This window comes from Chaetodon auriga, chromosome 23 (genome assembly GCF_051107435.1).
Source record: "Chaetodon auriga isolate fChaAug3 chromosome 23, fChaAug3.hap1, whole genome shotgun sequence".
Taxonomy (NCBI): Eukaryota; Metazoa; Chordata; class Actinopteri; order Chaetodontiformes; family Chaetodontidae; genus Chaetodon; species Chaetodon auriga.
Window position 1 is genome coordinate 13,626,529 of NC_135096.1, and position 17,679 is coordinate 13,644,207.

At 41.9% G+C, this 17,679-nt stretch overlaps 1 protein-coding gene across 5 annotated transcripts in view; it reads left to right on the plus strand.

Annotated features, from left to right (window-relative positions):
• Positions 1-17,679, plus strand: part of LOC143315765 (diacylglycerol kinase zeta-like) — a 78,204-nt gene that overhangs the window by 4,936 nt on the left and 55,589 nt on the right. For 2 of the 5 annotated variants that reach the window (XM_076723152.1, XM_076723153.1), the window contains exons 1-3: positions 13,002-14,140; positions 16,222-16,330; positions 16,460-16,555. In XM_076723152.1, coding sequence (XP_076579267.1) covers positions 13,119-14,140; positions 16,222-16,330; positions 16,460-16,555 — 1,227 coding nt within the window. In that variant the 5' untranslated portion in view covers positions 13,002-13,118. Of the gene's footprint in view, positions 1-4,067; positions 5,142-13,001; positions 14,141-16,221; positions 16,331-16,459; positions 16,556-17,679 lie in introns of those variants that run through there. The other 3 variants (XM_076723155.1, XM_076723156.1, XM_076723154.1) reach the window with 2 other exon arrangements.

The window sequence follows — 17,679 nt, forward strand, 5'->3', positions numbered from 1 at the left end:
ATGTTTTGACAAAACAATGAAATTGGTGATGCCACAGTTAATGCTCCGCTATCGGTAGCTAGGTAAAAGTTTATTTCAACAAAACCAGAGTCAGTGATGATTGCTGGAACAGTGGAAAGACACTTCACTTGCATCGCAAATCAGAATTTGATCAAACAACAGCATGGATGATTACCAGTTTAGAGGATTGATTTCTGTAGCAGCATTGTGGGATATTCTACAGCAGAACCCTGAGATTGTTTAATATGCTACCAGGCTACTAGTCCCCTGTTCTGTGTAACCACAATGTAAAAATCCATCCAATATTCTTGTCACAAGTGTACTTGGCACTAACAGTGGTACCTTTCACAGATGGAGCTGACACAGTCAGCAGACAGATGGTGCAGATCTGCACTGGTGATTCATCAACGTCCCTTTTACATGTGCATGACCATGAACATTGCATTAATGTGCAGTGTGTGACAAGTGCATACTTGTAGCGGTTCATTGTCTAGGAGACAGGGGATATAACCGCCAACCACGTAATCAGTGTGATTAGTGGACAACCTGCTCTATCTCCTGAGCCACAACCATCCCAGATCATAATCTTTGGAAAGCACTGTTGCTGTGTTCTAGAAAACTGGAACTTAATCTGACAATAAGATGCCAAACAGTTTAAATAACTTTTTAATGCAAAAACCAAGTTGTGTTCACAACATCCACGCTTAGCTTCAGTATATCAAGGTTATTAGTTTTATAAACCAACAACCTCACTCTTGAATGCTTTTTGGTGCAGACTAAATGCTGGGTGTGGCCGGTGAATGCAACTAACTTTCACATGGGAGACTGGAGTTCTTGTCCCTCCCATAGACCTTCAAAATGTAACCGCAATCTTTTAACTTCGACAGTATGGCTGATGTGCACATGAGGTAGACTGGCATGAAACATCCATACTACTGGAGAAGTCTCAACTTTGGTGATCCCTTCAATGTTCGTCCAACGCCATCATCAGGACAGCACCAATACCCTAAACTAAGCACAACATGCTGACATGGTCTTGGTTTTGTTATGTCTGCAAACAACACTGCTTCTACTGCTGCTGGCACAACAAATTCTGCTCAGTGTTACTTCTGCTCCTATTGTCACTGCTGCTATAACAAATAATACTTTTACTATGATAGTTGAGTATTATTCACAACTTCACTTGAAACATAAATGGAACATTGACTTGAAATAAGTATTCGTCTTTAGCAAAAAAACCTGAGTCCTCATGACTGGCATCAAATTTAATGCCACTTCCTAATAAGCATTACTCTGAGTTTAACACATAATGCACACATCAAGTATTATTTTCAGACACAATTTCATGTGTACTACTGAAAAACAAGAGAGAAGGGGCTTACCGCTGTGGACGGTTTCCTGCAACTCATTAGGAAAATTGCTCTGGGGTCAGGTTTAGGATTAATGTTAGAATTTATAATCAGAGCCCTTCGTTAGAGACAAACAGTGAAAATAGGTCAGCAGTGGGTGTTGGGAAGTTAAAAGGATTTCTCTGAATTGTGTATCGTGCCCTTGAGTGGCATTTTGTTTGTCATGGAAATACCGAGTGGGCGATGGATAAGAGGGAATAGTGAAAGCAGAATAGATGGGAGCAGGTGTGTGCGTGTGTGTGTGCGTGCATGTGTGAGTGCATGTGTGTGTTTGCATATGCATTTGTCTGTCGGAGGGACTGAAACCATAGTCACATTGCACAATAACCACAACAAGAGTCTTCTTTTCACACTGAGCTGCTTTTATGTCCTCTCATACTCACAGCATATAGGTGATTTTATACTATATAAAAACAAATGCTGATATGATCCCACTGAAGATTTTCATCTACTAAATTACTGAAAGGAACCTTTTTTTTTTTGCAATTTACTGCATTTGTTTTTAAAATGTAGCGCAAGCCACTGCAGGTTGATCCCAGCATATGAAGTAAAAAACTAGCCAGATTGTCCAGTAGTCATAGTCATACTGGCCCAGATTCATTTTTCCTGTTTGTCAAAGGTGCCGTGTGTTTCATGCTTTGAGTATCAGCCGTTGTTACCTGTTCTGGATTTACCTGCCCTGTTTATCACCTGGTACCTTGCTTGCCTGCCTGGCTTTGTTTACCTTTTTGGACTTCCCTCCTGCTGTGGACTCTCGCCTGCCTCACAATTCTGCATTGTCTCTGCTGCAGTCAATCATTGAACCGATCCCGTCCATCTGCTTCTGTCTGCATTTGAGTCTCATTCCTTTCACCTGTATTCACCGGCCACAAAAATGTGTTTATTTTCGTGCAACAGCACCATCTAGTGGTTGTAGAAATTATGAGCATTGTCTGTCAAGCTAAGGAGGAAGTAGTGTACTGGTGTTATAGAGCCGTAAAGTCAGTTGAATCAGTATTGATTCAGTTATGGTTGGAAATACAATATCTATTCAACATCAATCATAACCAGAGAATGGAATTTCATGAGAAATTGTGGTGTGAATGATGAGTGTGATGTTGCTAATGCTAAAGTGCACTGCTGGCTGTAAAAGTTAAATAATACCGATAACGTATGAAAGATGTGGGATATTTCAAGATTTAAATGAGCTGATGAAAGGTATAAAAAGGCTGAATTAGTATGAATGGGACTAAAAAGTTGAATCAATCCCATAATGTCTGAAACATGTTGACAATTGAAGGTTTGGAGACAGAATAAGAAGCTTGAGCCAGCAGCCAGTAAGCTTAGCATAGCATAAGTACCAGAAAAAAGGTACGAAAATGCCCAGTACAGTAAAAATAAGGGCCATTGTCATCATTGTGAGGTACGGTTATTCTAAGCATTGTTGTGCCATGGCACATGAACAAGACTAAGTTGAATCCTCGTATATGGATGGACCATGTGGAATACACCTCTGACCTTGGGGTAGTTATGGCTCTGGAGGGAGAACAGTTTTTCACTAATGAGAGGGTCAGTGGTTTAGTCCTTTGCCCCTGCAGTCTCAACACTGCTCCTGATAGCTGTGCTGTCTGTGTTTGAGTGTGTGTGAATGGCTATTGTTGATGGACAGGTGGCATCTTGCATGGTATGCTGCCAGTGTGTGAAGGGGTGAATGCTGGCCTGCGTTGTAAAGTGCTTTGAGTGGTTGGTAAGACTAGAAAAGTGCTATATAAATGCAGTCCATTTGCCATTTATTTAGATGTAAAAACATTACGGTCCACTAATACCACACACAAGGGACTGTCTGGTTATCATTTAGACAGCGGCCTCATGTGGTTAATGCAAAGCAGTACATGGAGAAAGGGTGAATGCTGATGATGTCCAATGAGTGTTTCTTCAAGTTTATCAAAGTCAGACAGTATTCATTCTGATTTGGGCCACTTTTCTGATTTGTTGCCAGCAGTCATATCTGAGCAACTTGTTCAGCCATCTTGAGTTTGAGTGTAAGAAAATCTTTTTTTTTTTTTTTCTTTTTTTTTCAAAATTTACAATGTGCATATGTCTTAGCATTTCTTTCATTTCTGAATGAAAGTTATTTTTAAAGTGTGGATTATTTTTCAGAAATATGTGGAAACTTTAGAAAAATAAAAAAATATCCATCCTTGTAGTAGAATGAAAAAGAGTGCGGTGGGGACAAGGACAAATGGAATAAATGTAATGACAGTGTGTTGTCCCGCTTCAGACGCCCCACCTGCAAGCATTTAGCACTGAACTCCCTTAAGTCTTCAACAAATGTCACCTGTGTGACATCAATTGTGCACCTGTGTGCGTGGAAATCCTTTATTTCTTGCCACGCTGTCGTCTGCGAATCACAGTCAGGAAACCTTACTCCACAGAAGACAGTTAAACAATTTGCAGATCTAGCTGGCAAGTAGACTTTACCCATTTGTCATCTAACTACGCTGACAGAACTCCCAAAACACCCAAACTAAAGCTAGATCACAGCAGGCAGACAGGAAGGAGCAGCAGTCAGTCAGTGAGAGCATTTCAGTCAGGCATGTGACAGGGCAGCTAACAGTGAGGCCCTGATTGTTGTCATTGTCCACTTCCTGGTTTTAGCCGGGTGGGTAGTAGAGGATCAGTGTGTGTTTACTCGAGTGTGTGTGTAGCAGTGTGCAACTTAGTCGCGTGTGTGTCAATGTGCAGGTCATATGGAGAGTAATTAAACTCGGCAAGACTAAAGAAGAGGAGAGGGAGGAGGAGGAGGAGGAAATAGTCTTAACTTAGTGAAGACGAGACAAGAAGAAGAAAAGAAAGGAGGGAAGCAGGAGTGAAAAGCTGAAGAACAGACAGAAGGGAATGAACAGTGACTGGCCGTCACAGGGAGTGGAGTACTACTGCACTGATACTTCTGCTGCTGACAGCGGTACTACTGAGTGGACGTGGAGCGGAAAGCTGGGAAGGATTATCTCTCCCTCAGGACCCGACACTAATCTCACACACACACACACACAGACCTTGTGTGTCTAGTAAAGGACCTTTGGCATATGGATTATTGACTTTGCAGCCTCTGTAAAGTAGCCATGTTTGAAGTCATAGAGCAGTTTCAGTGTAGTAATAATTCATTGTAGTACCATTACTGAGTGTAATGGCAGTTTGAGTGCAGTACCTTCATAATGCTAGTTTGTTTAAACATAGTTTTTCACTAGTATTTGATGAACATTTAAGCGCTTTAACCTTACTATTAAAGTTTGTACTGCTGCTGTTGTTGCTGTACCTGGTGCAGGAACTGAAAGGAACATTCGTTGTCCTCCTTTGGGATTGCCTGGATCACACAGGGGACAGTCAGGACTTTCGTCATATAAGGACTTTTCTTTCTATGAATGTTGCAATTTTTTTTAAGAACTACCCAGAATTCCATGAGTTGTAATTTATCTGACAAAAAATGTGACAAAGCATGGTCCATGTCATGGATCCTGACCCGGGAGCATATACTGATCTGGGACATGGGGCTGGACTTGAGGCCTGTGGCGGTGAGACAGAAAAAGGAGAAGGAAACATAAGAGGAGGTGATGGAGAATTCAGCTCTGCATCCTCCTCCTCCAATTCGTCTGTGCCTTCCTCCTCCGCCCCCCCGGTCCGTGTCGAGGAAGAGACGGACATGCCGAGCGGCTGCTCCAAGTCTTTCACTGGACTCAAGCTCTTCGCCAGGAGGTAAGACTGAATGAGTGGAAAAAGAGGGAAAACAAGAACCAGAATATTAAATTGTTAAAAAATAAAAGATATTGGATAAATGATGGTGGTGACCAGCAGGTGGAGCTATTGGCTGAGACTCAGCCTCTTGCCTGAATTAGACAGGATGTGAACAGATGTGTTGTACACGACACTAAGGCATCTCACAGTTGCAGTAACAGCAACCAAACCTACGCACACACACCTTCACACCCTCAGGCACACTGCTGTAGACCCTCTGACACACACAGGGCCTCGACCCTTTCTAGTATAACAGACATCACACACTTCTCGATCTACACACATCAGATAACACCCTCATATTGCTATTTCCTGCTGTCCTGGTGAGTCAGTGGATCGGGATTATATTTTGGTGCGTGTTTGTGTGCGAGTGTGCATATGTGTGTGTGACCTTGCCAGTGGGTCACTAGTCATTATGTGAAAAGGGATCATAATCCTCACAACAACAGTGACAACGATAATAGTTGTGCTTCCAGCTTGGCTAGACACAATAAACAATTGTCAGTGTTCATTGGTTGGAAGGGATCAGGGTGCAGCATTACAGGCTAATTGGTTTGTTCTGTCTTTGCAAACTAGTATGAAAATAAAGCAATCAGACGACTAGACAATAAAACAACAATACTTTCCAAATGTAAATGTGCTGCCACGGTATTTCTCTCCATCTTTGAGTCCAGAGAGCATATTGACCAGCTAACACAACATTCACTTTGGTATTAACTAATTTAATGTTAAATAGATATAGAATTAATCTCATCTCATCTTCAACCGCTTATCCGGGGTCAGGTCGCGGGGGCAACAGCTTCGGCAGGGGACCCCAAACTTCCCTTTCCCAGGCCACATTAACCAGCCCTGACTGGGGGATCCCGAGGCGTTCCCAGGCCAGTGTGGAGATATAATCTCTCTGCGTAGTCCTGGGTCTTCCCCGTGGTCTCCTCCCAGCTGGACGTGCCTGGAACACCTCCCTGGGGAGCTTTGCCTTCTGGCTCAGCTCTCTTTTCGTCACAATGGTGCGGTAGAGCGAACGCAATACCGCCCCCGCTGCTCCGATTCTCCGACCAATCTCACGTTCCATTGTCCCCTCACTCGTGAACAAGACCCCGAGGTACTTGAACTCCTTCACTTGGGGCACTCCCTACCCGGAGTAGACAATCCATCGGTTTCCTAATGAGAACCATGGCCTCAGATTTAGAGGTGCTGATCCTTATCATTCTCATAGATAGAGAATTCTATCAGAAAATAATTTATCCATAGTGTAACTTGCAGGAGTGCAATAAATAAAATTTGTCAGCTTCATCCATCAAAGGTCAGGGGGCGGACCGAGCATGTCACCGGCAGCTGATGTGCAACACCAGCTGTCATAAAGGGCAATCCATGTGTACTTATCAGTGCTGTCAAACATGTTGATCTTTATACTTAATGTGTTTAGTCAGTATACTTATATATTCTCATTTGATTTGTGAAATGTTTATTTATGGTGACCACTAAGCATTAACTTACATAATCATTATTAAAGCATTTTGTTATATAATTCTATACGAATTGAGAATGAAATTGTAGAATCGTTTGTGAAGCATTTTTATTTTAGTAATGTATTTCAGAATATCGGCCATATTGAGGGCGGTATAACTCACCTTTTTGTGTAATGTCACAATCAGCTTATCTTTCTTCTTTTATTTCCTCTGCGTCAGTGCTGTGTGTGTGTGTGTGTGTGTGTGTGTGTGTGTGTGTGTGTGTGTGTGTGTGTGTGTGTGTGTAAGTAAGTAAGTGAGAGAGAGAATATTCATCAGTTTGGCATTCTGCTTATTAAGGAAGTACACCAAGTTATTTTAGTCCTCTCTCAGGCTCTCTCTGTTTCTCTCTCTCGCTCTTTGTCCCTCCCACCACACTTGTGGTGTGTCTCACCCCTCCCTCCTCTCTCTCTCTCTCTCTCTCTCTCTCTCTCTCTCTCTCTCTCTCTCTCTCTCTTCTCTCTCTCTCTCTCTCTCTCTCTCTCTCTCTCTCTCTCTCTCTCTCTCTCTCTCTCTCTCTCTCTCTCTCTCTCTTCCTGTCTCTCTCTCTCTGCCCCACCGTTAGCGCTCACTGTCTACCAGGGTTTAGTGTTTTGAGCTCTACAGAAAGACAGATGAGAAAGAAGCATGGATGGATAGTTTTCTCCATCTTTTTCAGGTTAGCTTCTAATTTATTTATATTTTTAGAATATTTAATATAGAAAACTACTGCATGAACTTTAACATTGGATAAACTTACTTTTTTGGTTGTTGTTTAGTCTACAACTCAATGAAACTCAGTATAGTCAGTGATGTCAGCTGGGTTGTTCAGGGACTGTTGCAGTGCTGTGTTCTTTCTAGTTTTCAGTCAGCTCAGGCATAAAGGGCAGGCAGCTTCCACGACAAATTAGGCAAAACTACAAGTCAATGAATTTGGTTAACAACAAGTTCGTGCGAAACCTCAGTGTTTCAGCTAACCGCTTCAGCTTTTGTGTTTCATTCATGGTGGTCGACTCAGTCGTGGGACCAGGATGAGCCATGGCACAGACGGCTTTTGGAAGATTCTTTGCAAAGTGGGTTAAATGTTAGTACGTAAAACTCAGTAGTTCATTAGGAAGTTGGAAATGTGCAGTGATAACAGTCAGGCCTCGCCTCAAGCAGAATTTAAAAGCCCATCCCCTTTTTTTTTAAACTAAGAAAACGAAATTGCCGCCGTATGGTGTCAAATTGCTTCTAAAATGAACATCACGGTTTGCAAATATGCAGAGCAGCTGTCAAATAAAATCTCTGGAAAAACACAGTTTTCGTCTCAAGGGAATACTGTGACATTTTGGATTTTTTTTCTTATTTGTTGTCTCACCGAAAGTTAGTGGAGAAGACAACTGAACCTCAGTGGTGTGTTTAGCCTGGCGCGGCAGACTGGAAGCAGGGGGTGAAGGGGTGTTTGTCTATCCTGTTTATTCATCTATCATGAATTTAAAATTCCAGCAGCAGCAGCAGCAGCAGCAGCAGACAGCTGTAAGGTTCACTGTATGCAAGCTGTCCAGCAGCAAACTCCAGGCGGATGTACTTGAAGACTGATCAACATAGTGGAGAGTTCAACAGCTTAACAGCCTCAGATGTTTCTCAGGACTTAATGGAGACTTAAAACAGAGCTAAAAGAGTGAATGGACACAAGCACAACTTCAGTGAATGCTGTTACTCTGCTTGTGCTCATAGTGTTGATGTGCCTGTAAACAGAGGAGTAAGACTGCATGTTGAAGCATAATAGAGATTACTTGCTCCACAAAACCAAACGTCTTCAATCTACATTAAATATGTGCTCTCTTTAGCGCTCCTAATCCGCAAAGTTTTGAACATTTTAACAAGCTTGTAGAGGGTGAAGATTCTCTGAGACCTATCCGAACAGGGTGTGGGGTGAAAACCACCCTGCCACTCTTTTGTATCTTTTGGATACATACTCTACATTATTTGCCATGTTTATTTAATCCAAGGTGTGCTTTGTTCTTGTACTGCGTAGAAGTCATAGCAAGGTGGTTGGGGTGAATAGTGGTGCGAGTGACTTGTGGTTAAGGTCAGGAAGAGGCCATGGTCTTGTTGAGATATTTCGAAAATAAACAGACCTCATGACGTGCTTCAAGTCACATCTGCTTCAGTCTTCAGAAGCAGATATTTTAGGAACACAAATGAAATACACTCAGTGTGTTGCAGAAATGTTCATTTTCACCATTTTTGCCGCCTTTACTGATATGCTCACAGACCTTAGAATAAATAGTGGATGGAGCCACTGTGACGTCACCCATTGGTGAGTTTGGCGTTATGGCCATCGTCATCTCGGTTTTGTGGAGCCAGAAGTGGCCGTATTTGGACAAGCGGATGTAGCTGAAAAGGGTGCACATTGCTAGGCCTCTGTCGACTGAGACCCTGAGGACATGCTGTGGTAGCAACTTGTTGATCACAGAGGTAGTCATGCCCTGAAGCATAACCTGCTCTGCTGTCTATTTTTCCCAAAATGGGGGCATAATTTACTAAATAAATTATGGTCACTGAAAAAGACTTAGCGATTGAGGCCATAAACTCATTTGGAAAATGTTCACTGAGGTAATAAATCAAGTCAGAAGTATGGTCGTTTTCTCATAAAGCTTGCAATTGGACTTTGGCAACCAGTGGAGTCCCCATTCTGGCCATTAGAAGGAAAGCATGTTAAAGGGGCTTCCGCACTGGCTCGACTTTTAAGCTCCATCCACATAAAATACTGTCTTTGCAACTGTATGTTCAATAAAAAGTACTAAAATTAATAAAATTAAATCATTTTTATTTGTATAGCACATTATTGAACTCTACTACTGCTACTACTTTATTGAAGTCAGATCCAGCTTGTCCATTGAACCAGTGTAAGGAAATAAGAACCTGTGTGATATGATCAAATTTGCTAGTTTTAGTTAATGATCCAGCAGCAGTATTTTGTGTGAGATGTAGTTTGGTAATAGTTAATTTAGTAATAGTTCAGTGAAAAGTGTATTGCAGTAGTCAAGCCTAGATGAGAGTGTTTCAACATCAGGCATGGAAAGAGGTGTTGCAGTGTTTCGCAAGGGAAAATATGCAGTGTTTGTGATATTGTTGATATCTTCAGAGTGAGATCACACAATTTATTTGTTATCTGCCGTTGATCAAGAATTAGCACTTCGGTTTTCCCAGCATTTAAAGGAGTGCTGACTTGTTGTCCGGAGCAATGGAGCAACATTGCTCATACTTCCTAATATAGGCCGATGGAGTACCATGACAGTTTCTGGGCATGCTCGTACTCTCAAGGTGACCTTTTGATTCAACATCCTGGTGGTCTCTCCGTCTCTGGATATGTTAAAATTTAACTGGTCTCATCATGCTTCATTCTGCGCAGTGATGCGGTTGGTGTGTTTAGTTTGGTTGCATGAAACAACAAGGTCTGTGGAGTATCTTTAGTAACCAGATCATGCTTTCTAGAAAGAGATTCCAGTACCAAGCTGTCAAATACTGACGGTTTGGGCTTCCTGAGTTGTCAAACATAACACTTCGATTGAGATTCATCAGCTATCTTTCTCCACAACTGCTCACTCCATCCATAAGCAGTCAGTTCAGTTACTTCTCCGTCACTAAAAGGAGTCCTGTTCTCTTCAATAGAAAGTCTCCAGGTTGAAATATGTCTGTGTTTTTCAGCCAGACAAAGAGCGTTAAAGCTGCGTTGACATGCAAATACACAGTCAGGTGGGTAATGTTCTATTACTGAGTACTCTTATCTCTCCCTTACTGTCCCCTGTTATAGTAGGGGATTATGATTGTAGAAGGCAGCTGTTACATAACAGCAACACACTCACACACAGTGGGCAAAAACAGTCACAATAGTGTTGTTTAGAAGGAAAGCAGAGAGGAGGGATAGAGGGAAGGATGAAAGAAATGTTTAAATTGATGGTAAAGTGAGTCTCTGCTAAGCATTTAATATATATGAACATATAAAGCTTGACTTTTAAACTTTCAAATTGATATATTTTACTGAAAATAAGTTAGATTTGTCCTTCTGCACGGAAAATTGTTTCCATTTTTCATACAACCTCAGAGCACACAAGTGCATCAAACCAGACGCAATGCATCAAATTTGATAAATGCATACATGAATCCCACACTATGCACCCACCACCACCTCAAACTCATTACAGTCTGGATGTTCTGTTCAGCTCTGTTATGACAGAAGGGACAAACCACCTGCTGAACTTCACTCTCTTCCATGCCAGCGACCTGTGACGGCGATACTTGATGGCTGATTTTTAACCACAGAGTCTCAACGTCTCAGTTGTTCAGGGTTTAGGTAATGCAGATTCTACCGGTCACAGTTCAGCAAGTTTGAACTCAGTGAGGCGAGGAGACAAAGACAGAAGCAGGTTGTTATTCGTGCTTTTAGGATAAAGGGAATAGGAAAGCAAAGTGGAATGTGGCTGCAGCTTGAGAAGTGAGGTGGTGTAAATGTGATAAAGAAATAATAATGATTATGGCTTCATTTGAAGAAATTGCACATCACCTGTTATTACCTCCACCAGTCATCGCTGTGACAAGCCCTGACATTTGTGACAGAGCATCAGGACATAGTGTGCTCGTCTGTTTAATGTCTGTGGTGGGATTAAGTGAACAGAGGAGGTTTCAGTGTGCTGATGGTTCTTGGTGATGGGACTTCCTGTTAGACTGTATCGCGGTTTCAGCCGTGGAGTCTTTCATCGTGTACATCTGTAATGTTTTGACGTCAGTGACAACACTGATCGAACCATATCATGTATTCTGTCCCATTGTCTTAGCTATGGTCTCATCTGTTGTGCTGAATAAGTTAAGTTTGTGGTGGTATGGTCTGCATACTTTAGACTGCCTGTCTCTATTTCCTTAAACGAACCCTCGAGGGCGGCTCTGTAAAGGCAGTTCGCAACAAGCCACGATCACAAATTTGTGCCTCAGCATTCATTTGTACTCTATACCAAAGCACTGCACGAATTGACATCATTTCATGCCAAACAAATACCTGAGACATCTAATTTTAACCAGTAACACCAGTGTATTATTGTCAGTGCTACTGTGAACATGAATCCATGCAAATTAATGGATAGGTGGAGTGACTCAACATTGCTCCATATTTAAATCTGTGGCCTTGGTTAATGCCAAGCTACTGAGTTCAGATTTGTTTTTATGATGTGCTCAGACACAATGCTCTCTCAGTTTACCTTTGACTGCATAAATTGATACTTCAGACTCAGCAAAATTTGGTTCACCAGATACCTCTGTGCTCGGAGTGACAGATTTATATTTTTCTAAACATAAGAAAACATATCTATCTATCAAACCTGGGGAAATGAAGAGAAAATCAGAGTTTTTGCCCCACTCGCCATAGAAACTAAGAGGCCCAAGAGCTAAATCGGGAGCTAAAAATTGGTTTAGTGTATTTTTATGCCACTGGTTATCAATAACCCAAACAGTAGACAGATTCGTTACCAACTCCTTAGCAAAATATATATAATGAATGTAATACATTGCATTCAATTAACTGTTTAAACAGCATCACCTCTAACTTTTTGACATTAAGTTTTATATTGCTTGTATTTGGAAGGCCCTGAAAAAGCTAGCAAAAGGACCTTTAAGTAAAAATAATTTTGCCCCACATGTTGTTCCCAAGGTGAAGACGTGTCTGGGTATCTTGGTTTTTAATGACTTGCCACTGGGTAAACGTGAGTCTTAAATTTAAGATTGAAATTTCTGTGTTCATACAGGGCAAAAGACACAGTAAAGCAGAAGTGACACACCGGTCCCACTGTATCAGTGACACTAAACACACTAAAAGAACAGCAAATCAATGAATCAACCATACAGTGAATGTTGAGGGAACCAGTGAAGGGGCTGACTGACTTGACGGACTGAACAAAGCAGCACTGCATCAGAGATCCAATGATAGAATGAAACAGCTGGTTAGATAGTTAACCATGGGAACAATAGACGCTTTTATTTAGTTTGAGTTAAAGTTTTGGTTTTATTTTTGAGGATTTTTTTTTTTTAGATATTCGCTATTATTTATTCCTTGCAAGGAACTATTTATCATATCAGTAAGGTTTGTGAAAACAATTCTCTCTGTTGATGTCATCATCAGGGGAGCAGCATAGTTACATTTAATTAACAGAAAAGCCTGTTTTCCCCTTCAGCGTTTCTAAAGGACGATGGAGAGAAGGAGAGGAGCTGGACTAATGGGTGACCAGATGAAGCTGGACTATCATCTTACACTGGCTTTTGGTGGAGGGAACCCAATTTTCATGCTTACCATCTGACCTGTAACCTTTAATTTGATGTCAGATAAGACAGAAAAGGTCACTGCTATATTCTTTACACATGCATATCTTCTTAGATACCACATATAATTTAAAGTAGCTTCCATATTGCATTACACATGATGGATTTTTTCTTCCAATGTCATTTCCGCCGTCGGCAAAAAAGACAGAAACATTCTGCTTCAATACATCAGCCTGCCCCAGCTATTCAGACCAGTAAAGCTAGGAAGCGCTCTAGTGTTGGTCTGCCCTCTGAGGCCTTAGTACAGTCCAGACGCTCCTCAGTTGGTTTACCTCCGGTTTGCACTGGCCAGCACAGGCGCCCCAGTGTGGGCTTACTGGTGTCCAGTGGACAGAAGCGACAGTCCATTATAGAGCTAGGATTAACAAACAAAAGTGAAGTAGTTGGAGAATCTGGAAGAGGAGCTGAGAAAGCTGATGCAGCCATCAAAAGAGGAAGAAGGGGATTTCAGTATAAACCTCAACATGTTCGTGGTTCCTCTGGCACCATCCCCTGTGTATATCGTGGGCTGGCAGTGCGATATCGCCATCCTTCTAAAGTGAAATCCATCGAACCTCACTTACTTGGATCCTCTATGTTACTTGCAAGTGTGGTGCAGATGGGCAAAGGAGGGAAAAAGAAGGAAGAGGAGGTACTAGATGTCTCCCTGCGTTCCTGTTCGGAGTCAGATGGAGAAGAAGGGAGTGATGAAGAAGTAGAAAACGGAACTGGAGAAGGAAACAATCAGGTGCACTCAAACCCGGCACTCTTTATGGAAAGCGTTAGACCCGGCCTCTTGCTTCGCCCACCTCGCTGTCTGAGACGAAACTCCTCCCACCTCCTTCCAGCAGACTCTGTGCTTCGGAGCAGTGAAACAGGTTATGGACTTTTTAGTGGATATAATCGACGAAAGTCAAGTCAAGTTCACCGGACTTCAAATAAACCGTTCCAGACTTCCACAACCAGCCCCAGTCTGCGTCAGCTGGCCTCAGCTGGTCTGAGGTCCGAGCCTGGGGATGCTGAAACAGATGTCACCTCCTCTGGGTCAGCACTCCATAAAAGCTGTTCTTCACCACTGGGGGGGCCAGAGGGAACCATATACTATGACCCTTATCTGGACACATGGGAGAACTTCCTATCGTATGTAACAAACACACACACACACTCACACATGTACACACACGGTTGTGTTTTCATAACTTTTGGGGACAATACAAAGACTTACATTAATTGCCTGGAAACTTACCCGAACCTTAACTATACCCAGTGGTAAATGAACTGTATTTAGATAGCGTTTTCAAGTCTGCGCCCACTCATACACACATTCATACAATGGTTCAGTATTTTGCCCAAGGATACTTCCACATGTAGACTGCTGAGGCAAGGTATTGAACCACCAACCTTCTGCAAAATGGACAACCGTTCAACCTCCTGAGCCACTGCCACCCCACAACCACTACATGCCTAACCCTTACCCTATCCACACCTAAAGCTAGCCTTACCCTAACCCTATTCCTAGTTTTCACCCTAAAATTTCAGCAACAGATCCATGAGCGGGAGCGGGAACTGAGCTATTGTTAGCTGAGCTGCTGGCAAATAGCACCGACATAGCATCGCAACTTCATTTTTTCTGAAAGTAGATTGTTGTTTGAGTTGTTCGCTTCATATTTGCTTAATTTCCATCTTTCTGTCATTAATTTATTGACTTTGTTATCCAACAGGGCAAGCAGATAGACCACAGGTGACATTTATTTTCCTAAGATGGCATTGGTAACGCACCCTGCCTCTGATTGGCTTACCCTGATATTCTTATCCAACCAACCAATGAAGGCAACAACGAGTAGTAGCCAATCAGAGGTAGTAGAGTAATACAGTAAAAAAAAGCAGTAAAAAGTAACTGCAGCACACTACTAATTGGTACGCATCAGAGGGGATTTGTAAGTGGGTATACAGCGTATACCTGTGTGTACCCTGCACTACACCACTGTTTGTGGTGACACATTCCCATTGGTGTCACCATCAGGTAACGCTGTCACAGTAGCACACCAGATATCTCACAGAAGAAGAAGATACGTTGATGTAAAGCTTCCTTAGTGTATTCGAGCTGCCAGTGTGATACATCTTTTAGATCTTAATGACCTCATGGCCTTTCCTTTAACACAAGTCTAGTCACTGACATTATTATTTGAGATACTACTAGTCATAATGACCTCATTTTGGTCTGATGTTAAGCAAGGGTGCCGTAACAGGGAGGGGAGAGGGTACTGTGAATGATTTAGGGGGACCCCAGAACTGCAGGGGCCCTGTAACTTGCCAGGGGTTATAGATTTTTACTGTGTCAGTTTTAATATTATTACAGTAGACAGCCACACTGTTTAATTAATTATGCTCTTGATGAATAGCCATTTTGAGCCTGCAGGCCAGATCCTAACACATAACCTCATACTTTGTCACAGTGTGTTTTTTTACACAGCCCAAAGACATGCTGCTCATTAAATTGCTCATATGTGTGAGTGTGAATGTGAATGGTTGTTTGTCTATATGTGTCAGCTAGGGGTGAGCAATATGACCTTATGTTGGTATATATAGATATAACAGAATTTATTTTGTTTGTTTTTTACAGTGATGGTATTATATCATGTATTACAAAAAATAAAAGGGATACTCCACTCACAACATGATTCTACCTCTTATCCCTCTTATCAATGTAAAGGAAGGTATCTTAAGAAAGAAAAAAATGATATGTTTACTTGTGGATATGCAGATATTTTTATTTTTCTTCCAAATGGGAATGAAAGTGAGGTACACGTCGACATGTGTTTTGGAAGCTTAGCCTGCCCTGCAATGTGGGTTAATTAATAAACGTAATGTGATTCATTCTCAAAGTTAGTCAGGGTTTGGGTAATATCTGTTACCCTAGTAATATCTGAGCTGCACAGATCATGTGTTCAGGTCCATGTGGTTGTTTTTTGGAGCTTTCACCCACATTTCACAGGCTTCATTTTGACTATGCAACAGGCTCAGCTGACGCCATGAGAATAGTCTCTCTGTTGTCTCTGGTGTCAGGTGTGAACATCCTCCTTGATCTTTTAGTCAGAAACATGCAAATCTGTATGATGTTGGGAGCTTTGGATTTGCATAGTTTTTTCTTGCCTCTATGAATTTTATTGTCAAGAACAAAATAGGAGCATTCATAAGTTTCTGTCTCTTTGTGTCTCCAGGAAAGCGATAGCTAAGTCCAGCCTGCACCATTTGCCCTGTCAACCCAGTACCTCATCTCTGAACAGGACCAACACAGAAGCAAATATCCGCAGTACCGTGGACTGGACTGTGAGTCTGGGTATCAGTATGACACAACAGGGATGTGAGAAAGCACACAAATGTTATTGTTGCTTTACCTTTACCAGTTCCTTTCCTCCTTTGAGCCTCCTTTGTGTCTCTGTGTGTTTCTCTCTGTAGGAGTCAGCGCTATACGGAGATCATATCTGGTTTGAGACGAATGTGTCTGGAGACTACTGTTATGTAGGAGAACAACACTGTATTGCCAGAGCACTGGTTAGTATCTCACTTGAATTGACCCCCCTGTTCATTTCCTCTTCTCTTCTCTATCCCTCTTTGTGTTCTCAGCATTATTTTCTACAAGTCACAGTCATATGCTGCTATTTCTGATTTTCCCATTAGTATGTAATGTTTAACTGCTCGCACTGCCTGTCTGCACCAGCTTAACAACTAAGGTACAGAGGCATATGGTGGTTACATTACTGAAAATTTCATCAGCAACATCTCTTTGCAAAACTCGTGTCCCTACTACTTTGCATAATCTACAAGCAAGCTGTCAACACTTTTCATAGAAACAACTTTAAACAAATGAATAGCACTCTCCTCTGGGAGCAGGGAAGAACTGTATCCTCACTCTGACCAGAGCAGCACAAGAGTAGGCATTGAGCATCAAGCCAATTAAAGCGGGGGTGTACTGTATCAGACTGGTCCAAGGTTCAGACTGTGCAAAGATGAGAATTATTGATATGATATGATGCAAAAATAAGGCAGAAATAGTAATAGCTGAGCTGCATGGATCATGTGTCTGAGTCTTGGTTACACTGGTTACACTGAGCTTGGTACTTAATTCTTGACTTTGCAACAAAATAAGTTCCACATCCGCATCTCACATACTTCATTTTGGTATGGAACCAGCTCAGCTAACATCATGTGAAAATTTTCTCTGACGTCAAATGTGGACGTCCTCCTTGATCTTTCTTCGATCATTCCCTCCATAACCCTTGACCTCTTCCCAGTGGATGCTGTAAGTGGTTTTGGTATTCATAGTTTGTTTTCCAGGGTTCATTCACTCTCTTGTCCAGGGACCTCACGGTTTCACTGATATAGTTAGGGTTCAAAACCCTCAGGGGTAAATCCTTACTCAGTCTGTGCTGGTTGATTGTCATTATTATTATTATTATTATTATTATTATGCCTCATGGACAATGCAGGCCATCTGTTGTTTTAGCAGTTCAAGAGACCCAAATGCAGAAGACCAAGGCAGACAGGGTTGAGAAAAACGTGACCTTTAATTACCAAAGTGGCAGGTGGTTAGTAAACCCGTGGTTGATTGAAATAAAACTTATGTTGTTTAATGTTATCATATGTTATTAGTAGTTTATGGGTCATGTCACTTGTCC